At 38.7% G+C, this 18019-nt stretch overlaps 2 protein-coding genes across 2 annotated transcripts in view; one reads left to right on the top strand and one right to left on the bottom strand.

The window, feature by feature from the left end:
• Nucleotides 1-648, bottom strand: part of CUL3 (cullin 3) — a 55233-nt gene extending 54585 nt beyond the window's left edge. The window contains exon 1 of the mRNA XM_070945260.1: nucleotides 267-648. Within this exon, the coding sequence (XP_070801361.1) occupies nucleotides 267-332 (66 nt within the window). The 5' untranslated portion in view covers nucleotides 333-648. The remainder of the gene's footprint in view (nucleotides 1-266) is intronic.
• A 3517-nt stretch (nucleotides 649-4165) lies between these two features.
• Nucleotides 4166-18019, top strand: part of LOC139318685 (guanylate cyclase soluble subunit beta-2-like) — a 50547-nt gene continuing 36693 nt past the window's right edge. The window contains exon 1 of the mRNA XM_070946268.1: nucleotides 4166-4216. Coding sequence (XP_070802369.1) covers nucleotides 4166-4216 — 51 coding nt within the window. The remainder of the gene's footprint in view (nucleotides 4217-18019) is intronic.

The raw sequence follows: 18019 nt of genomic DNA, 5'->3' as shown, positions 1-18019 counted from the left end.
TTTCCTGTGACGGAAACTTGGGCTCTCCATTGCTCGCCAAACCGCGGCACCCGGGCTTGCTGTATCCCTTAGCTGCAAGGCCGACTTCCTTCCCCCACCCCCACCCCCACCCTTAAAGAGTCAGTGACAGCCCGGGTGGAAGGAACGAGAGAAAGAGCGCAACGAGGCTCGCAGGCAAATTAGCCAGGAGAGGCCGGCGTCTCGTCCTTTCGCCAGGCCGAGCCAAGCCAGGCCCTGCGCAACCGACGCAGCCTCACTTCACTCACCGGGAATGCTCGGATCCGCATTTTGGTGTCCCTCCGGCTACCCGTCCCCTTGCTCAGGTTCGACATTTTGGGGCTCGGCGAGAGCGGAGCCCCTTCCTGGGGACCAGGAGGAAGCGGAGAGGGAAAGGGATCCGGGAGAAGCTCCCTCCGGCGACAACAACAGAGGCGCCGGCGACCTTTACTCAGACAGTAGGCAGTAAAAAGCCGAGCCGTGGCAGGCCCAGGAGGGCCGTCTATTCTCGCTCGGCGGCGGCGGTAGTAAGCGGCGGCGGCGGCGACTCCCTCAGCCTCCTGCGCCTCCTCTTCCTCCGCCGCGATGGCGGCCAAACATCGCTCAGTGCGCAGGGCCGAGAAGGCCCCCTCCCCTCTCCCCGAGACACAGACACAGACAGATCAGGCGGGGGCGGCGGCGCAAGAGAGAGAGAGAGGGGGGGGAGGGAGGAGAAAGGGGAGGAGCACAGCCGGCGGGGAGGAGGGATGAGGGGGAGTGGCGTGGAAACCCAGCGAGGAGGGGGAAGATTCGGCAAGTCTCGCGAGAGCTCCAAACGGCTGCCGCGGTAAACGAAAAGTGGCGTGGAGGTGGGGGGGGGGGGAGGAAGTATTGTCTTTCTACTCGACTGCCGCTGGGGGCGCGCGAGCGAACGGGGCTGGTAATTGGACGACGGCGGCGCGGTGGCGACAGGATTTCGTTGTCACGCGGTAAAAGCTCAGAAAGAGGAGAGCTGATTCATACGTAGCGTTGCTCGACTGGTTCCCCTCCGCCCGCCCCCCCCCCCTTCGTTGTTTCCTTGACACGTACATCAATACCTAGTTCTGGCAATCCACACATCTTTTGTGATCTATTTGGTTTCTTTCTTGTCTGACAAGAAACAAAAATGACACAGTTTTTAATGGACTGAAAACTATGGAAATCGGTGGCTTTCACAAATCTAATGTCACATGCGTATGTATTACATCGCAAAACCAGTTTCTGAACCAATTCAGGCTTCTAATAAATTAATTTACAGCAAATCAAAACTCAGGTTGATTTTGGACAGATCCATATGAAAATTGTTCTAAAGAGTAGCTTTCATCCTAACTGCTGTCTAACTCAAAACCATAGGTGTTTGGAGAGAACTCTGAAATAACAAAAAGTAGGTTAAATATACACTAGTCTTTGACTTACAACCACAATTGAGCCCAGAATTTCTGTTGTTAAGTGAGACATTTGTTAAGTGAGCTTTGCCCCCATTTTATGACCTTGCTTGGCACAGTTGTTAAGCTGAATCACTGCAGTTAAGTTACTAACCCGGTTGTTAAATAAATCTGTCTTTCCCATTGACTTTGCTTGTCAGAAGGTTGCAAAAGGTGATCACGTGATCTTGGGAAACCACAACAGTCATAAATATGAACCAATTGCCAAGCATCTGAATTTTGATCATATGGGAATGCTGCAAAGGTAACTGTGAAAAACAGTCATAACTTAAGTCACATTTTTCAGAGCTGTTATAACTTTGAATGGTCACTAAAGGAACTGTTGTAAGTCGAGGACTATCTGTATTAAGGCAAAATGTGCGTTGTCAACCAATAGGCATACCAGACTGCTTTCTGCCTGAACACACAGCTAAACTCAAGTCTCTATTTTAAGACCGATTTTTTTCCTGTCACTGTGAAACTAAATTAGGATATGCATATCTATTTTCTATGTCTACTGTTTAAGCCACTATGTCTTTGATCATGTGATCATGGGGATGCTACAAAGGTGGTAACTGAAAAATGGTCATCAGTCACTTTTTTCAGTGCAGTTGTAACTTTGAACCGTCACTAAATGAACTGTTGTAAGTTGAGGACTACCTGTACTGGCTGAGTACAGCCATGTAAAGAATTGTAATATGTTCAACCCTGTGCATCTTGTTCAACATGTTAAGGAACCATATTTTACAAACCACAGTGTGGGAGCTTATCAAATAAGCGAGAGAAAACCAACCACAATAAGGCTATCACTGTAAGTGAATTCTGTTACATTACATTTTTAGTGGAATAAATAGATATAACAAATACACTTTCAAGCAGCCAATGTGAGGGACAATAGTACATTGGCATGTACATCTTCACATTAAATAACATGTTCCAGGGCCATTTGAGGGACATAAACAAATGAGTATTTTGCTTCTTCAGAGATTCATGGATAAGTGCTGAGGGTTTTTCTTCCCCCTTAAAATTTTTCAAATTGTCTAAAGAACATGCTGGAGAAATGAAAACACTGCTTCACAGTAAAAAGCTAAAATACAAGTCATAAACATAAGGTCATAACAGTAAGGAAGGACATTTCGTGAAAACAACGTTTAACAAACCATTGATAGGTGTGTCCATTCATTATGCAAGTTTCCTATTAAAGGTTTAAGACTGAGTGACACACCAGGAAATGAATTGCTTATGTCAAAATAAAACAGCAGCATATATTTCTTGTTACATTTTTACTAGGTATCAGTACTCTTTTAATAGGAAACAAAAGTATCTTTTATAAATGAGTAGTGTTGGAATAAGCTGAATTTAACTATGCCACTGTAAATATATTGCATTTCTACCCAAATCTGGATTAGACAACTATGAAAGCAAGTATTTTTACTATTGGATTCAATCAGAATTCTAGTTTAATTGGTGGATTAATTAATTTTATAGGACCATTTATATAGATGTTATTTTTAAGAATGCAAAACACGCAAAAAAGAAAATGACTTAATTCTTTTGAGGCATATATTTTTATTTCTTGATTAAATAGTAACAATTATACTTCCCCCACTAATCACATGAATTACTGAGTTTGAAATGCAAAGAATGGTATAATATAAACGTGACAGTATCATTCTGCATATTAGCATAAAATTGAATGTTTTGTGGAAATGTCATTTCAGAATTTAACAGAATTGTATAGGCTTCTGATTCATGAGCTCCTTTTTCATTGATCTCCTTGCTTAGAGAAATTAAGAGTTTAATTTTAAAAAAAAACTTTATTCTGTCAGGTACAAAGAATCAGGACAATAATTTAAGTTCCAGTTAAGAAGATTTATTGTTCCAGCCTATACATAAGAATCTAGTCAATTAATGGTCAGCACTAAATTGGTGCTAGGTAAGCATCAATGGAATTCAAGGGGGCTGGACTTGGAGCATTGGTGAACACATAATGATTCTAGACTGAATCATCTCTTGACTCTGTCCCCAGGTTCTGCCTCTTCTACAGGTTCTCTGGAATTTGCAATATATATACATCAGAATATATTTTCTGTTTGTTATTTACTTCTAGCTATGGTTAAAAAAAGGAATTCATAAGGATGAGATCAAATAGCAATAGCACTTAGACTTAAATACCGCCTTACAATGCTTTACAGCCTTGTCTAAGCGGTTTACAGAGTCACCATATTGCCCCCAACAATTTGGGTCCTCATTTTACCCACCTTGGAAAGATGGAAGCCTGAGTCAACCTTAAGCCTGGTGAGATTTGAACTGCCAAATTGCAGGCAGCTGGCAGTCAGCAGAAGTAGCCTGCACCATTGCATTCTAACCACTGCACCACCACTGCTCATGCTGCTATTTTTAGGTGAACTCCTATGTAGGTGAACTCTTATGTAGGTGAATTCCTGTGGCATCTCTGTACCAACTTTGGGCTGTTTGTTGTTTGACAGATTTGTGACATGGACTTCTTAAACCAAGAACCATAGAATGGAATGTTGAGATGATGCAAGATCCTACAGCATTATGCACATCCCCAAAATAAATACAGAATAAAAATACAAAAGTTAAATATGCTAGAAAATAGCTAAGAAAGCTGCCAGCTAGCAACTGATAATCTGGAAAATGAAGTAGAAACATAATTTCCATATTTATATTATAGCCATCTTGTTTCCATAATAACAAGAAGTATGTCCAACGTTTCAACAACTATCAAGGAACTTAAATGGATTAAAAAAAAAGTAAGTTTTAATTAAGAATTACTATCAAGTTACTCAGAAATGTGATTCCCTGTTTTCATTCAAGTCTTATTTTTGGGGATTTAAGGCCTTCCTTTGAACTGCTGACATAAACTACATAATTAAATGCACATATAACATAATATGGAAGAATTAAACATGCTTTCATAATGGCAGACTGAAAAAATTAAATATAATTTGCAGTTTGGCAAAACTGATTCATACAATATGCAAAGCTTAAAAGTGGCTTGCATCATTTCAGACTGATAATGGGAAATAATTTTTCTTCTAGATATAATTTGTATTATGTGTGCACCTCCAACCACATTAAATTATCTATTACTAATGTGTAGAGACAACTTAGTTTGCTTATATCCAAACCTTATTTAGCAATTAAACTAATCAGATGTTTAAGCCATTTTGATATAATGGTTAAACTCATGAGTCTAGAAAGCAGGAGACAGAGAGTCCTAATCCTGCCTTAGGCTTAAAGGCAGCTGGGTGACCTGAGGCCAGTCACACTCAACTCTAAAAAGGAACTAATGGCAAACTAATTCCCAAAACTCTATGTAGATAGTTATCTAGTCATCAATATCAAGAATTACTTGAAAGCATGTGCACACACAAGATATTTAACTTGGGGGTTCTGGACTCGCAATTCCTGCTTGAAAAGCAGGTGGCAATTGGGCTAGAAGAATCTTTCTACAACTTCATGTTCTGTACCAGTTGTGCCCTTTCTTGCCTCAAGTGTTTTTGTGCTCAGTCACTCAAACCCTGGTCATCTCATGCTTGGATTATTGCAATGCATTCTACATGGGGCTACCTTGAGGACTATTCAGAACCTGCAACTGATATACAATGTGGCAGCATAGGCAGTTCTTGGGGGCCCTAAATTGGCCCATGTTACATCGCTGTTCCATGAGCTGCATTGGGCTCGATTTGCTTCTGGGTACAATTCAAGGTATTGGTTATTATCTTTAAATCCCTTCATGACAAAGATCCAAGCTATCTGAGGAATTGTTTCCCCCCAATTTTATCTGGGTTATCTGGATTTATCTGTCCTACCCATACCAGTAGAAAGGACATGCTGAAAGGAATTTCAGCTGAGGAGTCCAGGAGAAGACCTTTTTCTGTCATAGTTCCTGTTCTTTAGAGTATTGTAGCCCCCAAGTGGCATCCGCACCCATCTTCCTGATCTTCTGTAAGGTCCTCCAGTTGGCCTGGGGCCTCAGTGGGGGTGCATGCTCTGGAGGTGACTTTTGGATTAAGAGGAAACTTCACCTCTCCCTGTGTACTTCATGCTGCCTTCCCCCTATCTATCAACTGTAAATTATCATTATTGTTATTTATTGTTATATCATTTTAATCTTTATTGGTTTTTAATATAAGCTGCCCAGAGTTGCTTCTAGATGAGATGGTGACACATAAACAACAACAAAACAAAAAAAAAACAAAAAAAAACCCCAAACAAATATTTAAACATCTGCAGGTAACATAAAGGATGGCCCCAAGCTTGCTGGTCCTGTTTCTTGTCAGCCTTCAGTGAAAGAGATGTTTGTGTCCCAGATTGAATGGGGATTGAATAGGAATAGAATGTCATCTATTCAAATAGATGACAACATAAAATGGCCAAGTTTGGAACTTGGAACGGAGGTCAGCATACGTAACCTCCAATTCTTTTGTTGTTGTTGTTAGTTGCGAAGTCATGTCCGACCCATCGCAACCCCATGGACAGCGTTCCTCCAGGCCTTCCTATCCTCTACCATCCCCTAGACTCTATTTAGGCTCACACTGACTGCTTCAGAAACTCCATCCAGTCACCTCATTCTCTGCCATCCCGTTCTTCTTTTGCCCTCAATCATTCCCAGCATTAGGCTGTTCTCCAGTGAGTCCTTCCTTCTCATTAGATGGCCAAAGTATTTGGGTTTCATCTTCAGGATCTGGCCTTCTAAAGAGCATTCAGGGTTGATCTCTAGAACTGACCAGTTTGATCGCCTTGCAGTCCAAGGGACTCGCAGGAGTCTTCTCCAGCACCATAGTTCAAAGGCCTCAATTCTTTTGCTCTCAGCCTTCCTTATGGTCCAACTTTCACAGGCATACATTGCAACTGGGAAAACCATAGCCTTGACTATACGCACTTTTGTTGGCAGGGTGATGTCTCTGCTTTTTAGTATGCTGTCTAGATTTGCCATAGCTGTCTAGATTTGCTAATTCTTTACATACATTTAAATATCCTGAAGGAGTTCATAGTTCACAGCTGAACAAGGTTACAGGTTCTCTGGGAATTCAGTTCTGTTCTGCAAAGGACTCCTCATTCAAAATTAATGACCTTGTATTCATGTCCATGTTCATAAAGGCAGGACTCAAAAAGCCAATAAATATTTAAAAGATGGGAATAGCTGTATTGGATATCAATACTTAATCCAAGTTTTCATAGTGAACAGGTTAAATATAAAGGATCTAAGAAGAGTATCTGAAAGTAATTGTAGTCCTGTTTTCATCCCTTCCTCAGTTCTGTCAAGGACTATCAAGGAAAACCCAAAAGCAGCTGGTACATTATGTCTGCTGAAGAGGTTTGGTTCCTCTGGTATCTATTCTGCATTTTGGCCATGCCCATCCCTGCTGGAAATAACATTAAGGACTTCCAAAAAGCAGAGAGGGTGCTATGTTGCAGATTCAAGTTGCAGTACCAGTTATTTTAAAAGACATGCTCCCTCTCCCTCTCTCTCTTCTTTATATATATACATGTCTGTGTGTGTATTTGTGTGTATGCACGTGTGTGTTGTTGACTTCCTTTAAAATCTATGACACATATTCAAGAACTTACCTTTGAAGTCTACTTAGAAGTCATAATTACTGATTTCCTGCTTGTTATGTCTAATATAGATTAGACTTTCCTCATCCCTTATGAATGTGGAAAGCAGAAATTCAATTCCACCCTTTTACTATCCTGTAATGTAGAACTAATGAATATTTTTCATTTTGAAGGCCACCTTTCTCTCCCTCCATTTCTCTACCGTGAAGACATATGCGGTATGACAAAAAGCCACAATAGGTGGTTCTCAAGCCACATATAGGCTACAGGTATACAATTCCTCTCCGGTATGTATGTATGTATGTACTGGTATGTATGTATGTATGTATGTATGTATGTATGTATGTATGTATGCATACATGCATGCATGCATTTATTTAGTTGATTTATATAGTTGCCAATCACAACAAATTGTGGGCGGCTCACAATTCAGAAACATGTATTTTCTGAACATGTATTTCAATTAAAATATTTCTAACATTTTAAAACAATAAAAACAAAAGCCATCAACACACTAAAAAACATCCAAATAAGACATCTAGCCCATCAACAATATAGCCAGGAGATGGGGCCCTTGGTGCATGTAGCGCCCCAGATGGGGGAGGCCTTTAAAGGTCTTTAAAGCTTTATGGAAGGCTAACAGAGTTGGGGCCATTTAATCTCCCAAGGCAGGATGTTCCATAGACCAGGGGCTGCTGAAGAAAAAGTTGGTCTTATAGTCCGCAAGCCCTGGGTTGCAACCTATTACTGGGCCTTGGCCCATTTAGAACTGGACTGTGCAAGCAGCGGGCGAGCATTCAGATGCGTGAACAGTTCCACTTATGTGAACAGAGGATGCTTTTGCAAGCAGTGGACACTCTCACTGGCACTCAGAGCTTCATTTGTGCAAGCAGTGGGGTGTGTGCCTGTCATTTGTACATGCACCTGCCACTTTGAGAGAACCATCCCCTTCCTCCCCAGGCTGCGAAACAGTAGTACATTTCACTTACCTCTGCTACCGGTTTGGAACTGTGAGTGTGTGGGCTCATGTGCTCGCTTCACTCTCACGCATGCGCAGAGTGTCCGTGATGATGTCCAGGTGGAGCCTTCCACTGCCACCACTACCGGTTTGCCTGAACCGGGGTGAATGGGTAGAAACTCACCACTGCTGCCAAACCAGAAAGTTTAGGGACCACTGTTCTAGTCCCTATCATCCAACATTCTATCCCCCTGCCCCTTTCTCCAAGATAGCCATCTCCATACTGCTGTTTAAAGTAAAATGTTGCAAGGTAGTTGGTCTGAGGTAGATGGTATTACACATTTGGAATATTGATTCCATGGTTTTTGTTAAATATGTAGAGATGTAGGATGATGAATGCAAAGTACATTAGCCATTTTAAACAATATTTAGGATATTGGGCTTGCTGTCATAGCTTCCTCTGTCTGATCTCAAGGGATAAGAAACAGTGATTCAAAGTGATCAATCATGTTATCAAAAAATAAGATCTTAAATTTATATCAATAGTTACCCAAGAGGCAATAGAAAAACAAAAGAAAACTGGAGAACCATATAATACATACACTAAAGAATACATACATATTTCATATTTCTCTCTATATATTTCTCTACATGTATTTGAAACCAATATGTTTAATTCATTTATGCATTTGTTAAGCGTAATATATAGGGACGCGGTGGCTCAGTGGCTAAGACACTGAGCTTGTCGATCAAAAGGTCAGCAGTTCAGCAGTTCAAATCCCTAGTGCTGCATAATGGGGTGTGCTCCTTTTACTTGTCCCAGCTTCTGCCAAGCTAGCAGTTCGAAAGCACATAAAAATGCAAGTAGAAAAATAGGAACCACCTTTGGTGGGAAAGTAACAGCATTTCATGAGCCTTTGACGTTTAATCATGCTGGCCACAAGACCATGGAGATGTCTTTGGACAGTGGTGGCTCTTTGGCTTTGAAACTGAGATGAGCACCACCCCCTAGAGTCGGGAACAACTAGCACATATGTGTGAGGAGAACCTTTACCTTTACCTTAAGAGTAATATCCTCCTCTTCCTTCAGGAACACAAATGGAATTCCTCTTCCAGTTTTCCCTATATAGGTGGTCCTTGACATGCAACTTTTTAATGACTGTTAAAAGTTCTGACAATCCCCCAAAAGGTACTTATGACCCAGTTCCAAAGTTCCAACAGCCAGAACAGCTCCTGTGGTAACATGACTGCATTTTAGACTTGTGACAATTGACTTGCATTTATTGGTTGTTTGCAGTCTCCCATGGTCATGTGACTGCAATTTATAATTTTGCCGAAAACAGACATTTACTTTTAGTATTCAACAAAACACCCCACAGTGTACAATGGATTTCCTTAACCACCATAGTGTTCACTTAATGACCATGGTTTTGCTAAATTATTGCAATGATTCACTTAATGACCACTGCAAAAAGTGTTGTAAAATTGGGTCAGTCACTGGCTGACCCACTTTATGACCATCGTGACTTACAACAATAAGGGGAAGCACTATTACTATCATAAGTGAGGACAACTTGTATCAACAATCCTGAAAGTATTATTGAGAGGAGACCTGAACTTGGATCTCCCTAGTCCCATAATGGCAAACCTATGGCACACGTGCTGGAAGTGGCACTCTGAGCCATCTCTCTGGGCACTCCAGCCATCGCCCATTGCTCTTCCAAGTTCCAGTGTGCAGCTAGTCTTTGCACGCGCACATGCATGTGCACCAGAAACCAAAAATTCAGTTTCCTGGCATGCACATGTGCACTGGGGAGTTGCTCTTTTGGTTTCCGGTGCTCCCCTGTGCACACACGTGCTCCCATTTCAGCACTCAGTGCTGAAAAGGTTCGCCAACCCTGCCCTAGTCCAAAGGTGCAGTTGGTCTGACACAATAGGGTTTCTGATTATTGTCTTTTGTGTTACCTATTTTTTTCCAAAGAAATATACTTAGGGTAGTTCATTCTGGAAAAGCTGTATGACAATGTTAGCATTTTCTGCAATCACATATTTCCATTTTCTTCTATACTTTCAAAATAAGACTTTTAGAATTGATCGGTACAGCTTTTCCAAATGGAATATTTTTGCAGGCTTCCCATCCAATTCAGCCAATTAAATCTATCATTTTAATGCAAATAAACATTCTTGGGAAGAAACTATATAAAACTGTTATTACCAGGAGTGAAATGCTCCTGGTTTGGACCGGATCAGGTGATCCAGTAGCGATTGTGGCAGGTGGTTCAGAGAACCGGTAGCAATGGCGTGAGGCTCCGCCCACCTGCCCGGGTTTCATTACTTCCTGCTTTTAAAAGTAAATAAAAAGGCTCTGACAATCACAGCTGTGGCACGTGATCGTCAGAGCCTTTTTTAAAAAACTTTTAAAAGCATTTTTTTACAACCTACTCGGGTGAATAGGTTGTAAATATGTGCTTTTAAAAGGTAAAAGAAAGGCTCTGATGATCACACATCACAGCTGTGATTGTTTGCCCCAATAGGTTGTAAAAAAATGCTTTAAAAAAGTAAAAAAAAAAAAAAGTTGGCCATGCTCACCCAGTCACATTACCCCACCACCAAGCCATGCCCACAGAACCGGTAGTAACAAATTTTACATTTCACCACTGGTTATTACCCACTCTCTATCATAATATATATTCATCACAAAACAATATGTAGGATGAAAAAGGAAATACCAAGTAAAGTTTGGGACAATTAAGACTTTGGTCCTTGAAGGATTTGGAAATCTCGCATTCAGCTTAGTAGTTGTAAGTCTTCCTTCCAAATACAGATGCTTAGGAATATACTGCTATCCTGTATCCAATTAGATTTTCATACACATATCTTTGGCTGGTTTATGTTTAACATTTTTTGTTATGTGTTTTGCTTCTTCCCTCTCCCTTCTCCCCTCCCTCCTTAATTTCATAGGTCAATCCAAGCAGGAGAATACAGCTTCCATATTATTCTACCAGTCTATGTCTACATTATTCTGAGCAATTTCTGGTGCCCAACTTCCTTGAAGTCTTAACTCATGAAGGTGTTCTAATTACTGCATCATGCCATGACACATTTTCAAAACAAGTTGAGCAAGACAAAATATGCAACGCAGAAGCACATAGGTGGAGTTTGCCTCTTGCTTTTTTGGTGTCAGTATGTCATCCTCCACAGCTTCCTCGTGTATTAGATTCTGTTTCCCTATTTTTCTTATGCATGAGATTTATTGATTTATTGATTGTTAGATTTATTTGCCACCTATCTCACTGTGGATCTTCTCAGGGTGACTTACAACAATAAAACAGGGGAAAAAAGATAAAAATAATGTAAAAATAAGAATAGTAAAGGAATGAAACAAATAAAAAAAACCAGTGGAAGTATAGTAATTTGACATTTAAAAAGATGAGAGGGAGCTGAAAGCACAGGAGGAAGGAAGGGACAGCATGTTAGTCTAGCAACCATCTCCAATGATGTACTTCATGATTAAGTCCCCAGGCCAACCAGCAAAGCCAGGTCTTCAGGCCCTTGTGGAAAGATAGGAGGGTGGGGACAAACCTCACTTTGGCAGGGCAGGATCTTCCATAGGGCTACTGCCACAGCAGAGAAGGCCCTTCTCCTGGATCCCATCAGTCACAGTTCCTTGACCAACAATATCTTCAGCAGCCCCTTCTGTCGACTTGAGTAGGAATCCAGATTTAGTTAGAACTAAATATTTAAGCTGCAAAAGTAGGACATAATAATTTAACATTTCTGATTGTTTCAAAAATGCAAGGTAAAGAGATTCTGGGGAAAGACAGAATGATACAATTAGAACATTGACAGCTAAATCTTTAGCAGTACATAGGATTTGGAACAAGAAGCTACATCCTGGTTTCACCAGGCTAAGATAACCAACAATATAGTTCCCCCAATCATGGGCATTTGGTGTGTGAGTACAAATGTCAACATGTGCACAATCATTTAGTCGCACAAATGCCATGGCTTACATACTTGCATTAGCAATCACGACAAAAGTACACAATCATAGTATTTCTGTGTATCATTGTGGCCCTATGACTGTTTATTGCAGACACCACTGGCCCCAATATAAACATTGTGAATATGGAAATAATTGTTCTGATTATAGTAGCAAAATATTTTGACTCAAATCAGACATTATTTATTGTTAGCTGCTGTATAAACTTCCTCAGGTGGTTATAGAATATCCAAAATGCCAGTCACAAATGCAAGGAGCTGCATGTAAACAAGTACAAGACTAGAATATATTGTTGCCATGGTTCAGTTTATCATTGATCCATCTTATTAATTAGTTAATAACTTACTATAAGATTGAAATCTTTCATGAAGGACCCATTCATGAAAAAGTATTTATCAGAAGAATTATACCTTTTTTATTTATTTATGCATTTGTTTAAAATCCTATATACTTGAGCAGCCAACAGCCCTCCTAAAACAATATGTGTTCAGAATCCGTACTAAAGTCAAACTGAATTGCAATTTTTAATAATTCAAAAAATAATAATTAAAACATGGAAAGTATTAAATTAATTCAAATCAAATTTAAGTTTTGTTCTGAGTCTGCTGTTCTCCTAGACCAGGGGTGGGTTCTAAATTTTTTTACTACCGGTTCTGTGGGCGTGGCTTATTTTGTGGGTGTGGCTTGGAGGTCATGTGACTAGGTGGGCATGGCTAGCTGGTCAGAGTCATTTCTGGAAGGTCCTCGCACTTACGACCAGTCCTCGCACTTACGACCCGACTCATTTGTTTGCTTTTAACACTGATCAGCTGTAGGATGGCCCTTTGAAGCCCCGCGGCAAGAGTTTAAACAGTTTTTTTCCCTCTAGTCATCAGCTGGGACTCAGGAGGCAGCAATAGATTGGGGGTGGGACCAAATAAAAGGTAAGAATAATGTGGGGGGGGTGGGGTGGGAGGGGGGGGGAGAACTGATTCAGTGACGTCATATCGTCACCGCTACCGGCTCGGCTGAACCGGACCGAACCGGGAGGAACCCACCACTGTCCTATACCCAAAAATGTTACTTGCAACAAAGAAGAACCAGTGTCTTGGTATTAAAAGGAGATTTGACAAGAAAAGTATATGATGTAAATTGCTGTTCTTTCTTCTCTACCCTTATTGGCACCAGGTATTCTAATTTATAGTGAACTTAATGAATCTACTGATCTTAGAGACACTTCTTAAGTATGCAGTTAATACAAGGATAAATTGCATAATACTCCTGAGCATCCAAAGAGAATTGTCCTTGATACTCTTCAAGTGATAAAAGGCAGATCAGAGGCAAAGTCAGGAGCAGCAGATCTCAATTCAGACCAAACCTTATTACAATGTATAAGTTTGAACCATTCTTCCTGATTAAAAACAAACATCTCTTATTTGGACAGTTGGACTCAAGGCAGGAGAAAATGATGTAAGATTTGAATCTTGCATTTGCAGTATGCATACGCCACAAGTCTCAACCTTTTTAAAAAAAATTATTGTAATTTTTTAGAAAACAAATGCACAGAAAATCTACAAGAACAAACGAACAAGAACAGTAATATCCAACAAAATTCACAATTTCATTATCAAAACAAATAAAATTCAATTCAATAAACAAATGGAAAATTACACATTGAATTAAAATAAATCACACACCCACAGTCACACTTATATTCATTTAATAACAGAGTATCTATCATACTGTGTATTCCATTTGTCTATTCTTGTAAATTATTTTGAAATCTGAAAATAGAAACATGCTATGTCATTTTTTAATCAATAGGAAATATAATTTTACAAATTAACATTTTTTTAATCTATTATTTGATACCAGGTGCATTAATACTTTTCAATATAATTCTCTTGTCTTGGAGATTTCCCATACCCAGTATAATCAATATTTTTTAGAGATGGCCAGTTTCTGTAATTTTGTAATATAATTCAAGACAACGTTGGCACCTTTAACTTAAAAACAAATCTTTTTGTTTTAATATTTAATATTAAATAATGTTTTAATATTTAATAACAAATCTTTTGTTTTAATATTCTTCCAAAAAAGAAACAAATGGACATGTTTGACTGTACCTTCATATTTCTTGCAACACATTTTCTTACACAGAAAATCTAGTCTGTCCTTTATAACACCTCTCCTGCGCGAGCTGCATTGGCTCCCGGTGGTCTTCCGGGTGCGCTTTAAGGTACTGGTTCTCATCTTTAAAGCGCTCCATGGCTTAGGGCCAGGATATTTGCGAGACCACCTGCTGCTACCGATAACCTCCCACTGGCCAATACACTCTCACAGAGAGGGCCTCCTCAGGGTGCCATCTGTCAGGCAATGTCGGCTGGCGGCCCCCAGGGGGAGAGCCTTCTCTGTGGGGGCACCCGCCCTGTGGAACAAGCTGCCTCCTGGGATAAGACAGATCCCGGACCTCCATACCTTCCGTAAGGCCCTGAAGACTTATTTATTTCACCAAGCTGGCCTAGCCTAAATGGTTCTTAATTGGGATTTAAAATTTTATAGACTTGGGGGTTTTAAATTGGGAAGCCAATGATTTAATTCTTTTTAATTATCTTAACTTTTGTATTGTATGTTTTTTAATTTTAGCTGTTCACTGACCTAAGTCCCTTCTCAGAGAAGGGCGGTATACAAATTAAATTAATAAATAAATAAAATAATGAATTTTTCAATAGACTCAGAATAAAATCTTTTTATTAACTTTAAGTCCAAAAAAGCAAACTTTGATCCATTGATGTTCCATTACTGGAATACTTTATTGCATTAAATCATAAATGCAAATTAAAAAAATAGCATCTCAAACTTAAGGCAGCTAAGGTTTATTTCAGAAAATGCTTAGGGTTATTATATTGCCAATGATGTTTATTAGGCAAAGGAAATTCTATTTGTAGTTTAAAATCACTGAAATAATTACAGTAAAGTAACTATTACAGATTCTGGCCAATCTTTGCAATAAAACATCTTACAATCTGTTTTTCAAATAGATTTTTTTTACACAAATATTTGCTACACTCCGCATCAAAACTCAATTTAGATTCCATAGGTGGCATTTGCCGCCCAATAGATTAGCTAAAATGTTCCCAGGGCAATCGGCGGATTGTTGGAAATGTGGAGGGGAACATGGCACTTACTATCACCAATGGTGGTCATGCCCGAAGGCAGTGATATTTTGGGGAAAAATCAAAAAATGGCTTAACGAGATATTAGTGTTAAAGATTGACTGGCAACCAGAGACATGCCTGCTCGGCTCCAAACCGGAAAATATAAAAAAGGACCTATGGTATTTGGCATTACATATCATTACAGCGGCGAGACTGATATACGCTCAATTTTGGAAGAACCAAAATATCCCAACAGAGGAGGCTATTATAAAAAAAAATTTGGAATGTGCGGAAGCGGATACGCTAACTAAAAAGTTACAGGATAGAGAGCAAACACAAGGAGAGCTTCTCTCCTTGATTAGTTTGCTTCTTGTCTTGCCCTCAGGTGCTTGGGAAAATAGCTTGACTCTCTCTTCTTTGTGGCAACCCCTTTCTCCATTTGCATCAAAGCATAACATAAAGGTTTAGTTTGGGACAAATTCTATAAATGGTTAGAAAAGAGGAATTTATAACCCACATTAGATGAGGACTGGTATTGGAAGAGAAATACATACTATATAAGACAAGTGTGGTCGGATAGACCTAAGTGATGCATTAAGAGATATAAGATGTTCTGCCTTCTCCGGAATATAATTTAGAGTTATAGTACCGAATACGTGTTTACTAGGGTACTATATGGAAGTTCATATATTTATTGTTGTATTGTTATGTTTGTCATTTTATGTTGTTTGTCCTTTCTTTTTAAATGAAATGTAAATAAAGATTATTATTTAAAAAACAAACAAACCTCAATCTAGATTCCAGTAAGGGCAAATTTTGAATGTGTAACTGAGGTAAGCAAGGAAATGTAAAAACTTTTTTTTGGTTACACCTTGACCCAAAAATTGCCAAGAATTAACAGAGGTATATAATAAATTTCCAATAAAGCCACAAAGGTTGATATACAGTTCAATTTTCATTCTACATAAATATGGATAATAAAATAAATGTCCAATTCTTGAAAAAACTGGTAAATTAAAACCTTTTCACAGAGTTAGTTTTTCACCCTACCCAGTAGAATCCTTGTGCCTTTCTTATATTTTTCTTTTCCTAGTCTCACTATTAGCAGTCGCTGGTTTCCCTCTCCACCCACTTCCCAATCTCGTGACTTTTCTAGTATAGAAATGATTTTATCAAGAATGATATCCTTCAATCTCTCCTTGCCAGTCTTCTACTTCAAATCTCTGCCTGGTAAAATTCTAAGAGTGGCCGTTGCTCCACTTACCTTCATTATAATTTTTAAATTAAGATATTAAAAGGAATACTGAAAATTAGTGCATTAACCATTATACTTACAGAAAAACCTCTTTAGGCCCTGTATAAGCCCTGTAAATGCTGTTCAGTTGAAACCCATTACTCTATTTGTCCATATCCTAATTGCACAGGAAAAAAATTGGCTAGTAATGAATAATATTTTTAATAACTAATTTGTTTTAAACATTTAATAAAATTATTGGTAAAATGTAAGAAACTACGATAGTAAAATCCACTCATAATATAGAAACCCTTGTATATGATGTAATGTAAAATACTTACTAAACTCTAAATCAAGCATGAAAATGACTAACCATGATCAAAGCAATATAAATTGCAAAGTGAAATGGTGCGAAACTATAAGTTTATCCGTATCACCAAAACACTGTACTTATTTGAAAATCCTGAAGGGTTGATATATAAACTTTATACATCAATTTGAGAAACACAAATTGTATTGTGCATTACTGCAGTCAAGACAACTTCAACAGTTGGCATTTTGGTAAATAGTTGTTGTTTTTTTCTATTTTTTTTTTATTTTCAAAAACACAAACAAAACAAAACATAAAAACATTATCATTCCATACAATTATAGACAGTGTATCAGTCGGTGGCATTTTTGTGCTTCTCTTCTCTTCAATTTATCATTAAACATGCTAGCTTATTTCCAAAAGTTTCAACATCCATTTATATCATAATTATTTCCAATTCGTAAATTAGAATAGTTGTTTTGTGATTGGCCGAACCCATAGGGCAGCCATTTTGTAAGCTCAGCATGGCCATTTCAAATACGCTCTTCCATTTGTAAATATATTCATAAGTTCCCTAAAGCAGTCTGTCTCTGAAAAATGAAATGTGTACTAGGCCATCATGCCATACGGCCAGCTGTTTCTGAAAATGAAAGGAGTTTCAAAAATAGATCAATGAATATTAGTAAGTTGCACTACAGAGAAAAAAAACAAATAAAAAATAACTTATTATCTCTTATTCATTTACAGATGCTTATTTAATATTGTATGTTGCATAATAGTGATATTGAAAATAAGGTTAGGTGAAAAAGGAAAACAAAAACACACCTAACTAAGCTATATTAAAACCAGCTGGGTGACAATATGCTTACTACTGCCCCATGTTGAAACTGGGTGGATGGTTTATAGTTGTTCACAAGTGTGCTAATTTAATTTAGTACTTCATATTAATTAGTGATATACATCTACTGCCAAACCTGTAATTGCACATTTGGAGCAGGCAGCCTGCTAAAAGGGCTTAATCTTTCCTCATGATGAAGTGAAATTAAGGGAAGTTGTCAGTTTATTTCTGAAATGGCGAAGACTTCAAAATAGTACCACTATTTTAAATATCCTTTTGATTGTTTACAATTTCCTCTTCGGTATTATTTTAGTCCAATCATTTAAGATTGTATTTTTATGTGTGGATTTGGGTAATTTTAATTCCTTGATTAAATGGCTTCACAGAGACCCTAGTATAGATTTAATGATTGTATTCTCCCATCCCTTTAGATTACTTCATTTATTTCACAATATGGCAAACCAGTCTTGATGTGTTGGGTAATATTTCCTGTTCATCCTGCTGAGTAGAT

This window comes from Pituophis catenifer, unplaced genomic scaffold (assembly GCF_029215685.1).
Source record: "Pituophis catenifer annectens isolate HBS135680 unplaced genomic scaffold, rPitCat1.0.hap2 SCAF_6, whole genome shotgun sequence".
NCBI classification, from domain to species: Eukaryota; Metazoa; Chordata; class Lepidosauria; order Squamata; family Colubridae; genus Pituophis; species Pituophis catenifer.
Note: the sequence above shows the minus strand (reverse complement) of the source record. Positions and strands in the feature narration are given on the sequence as shown.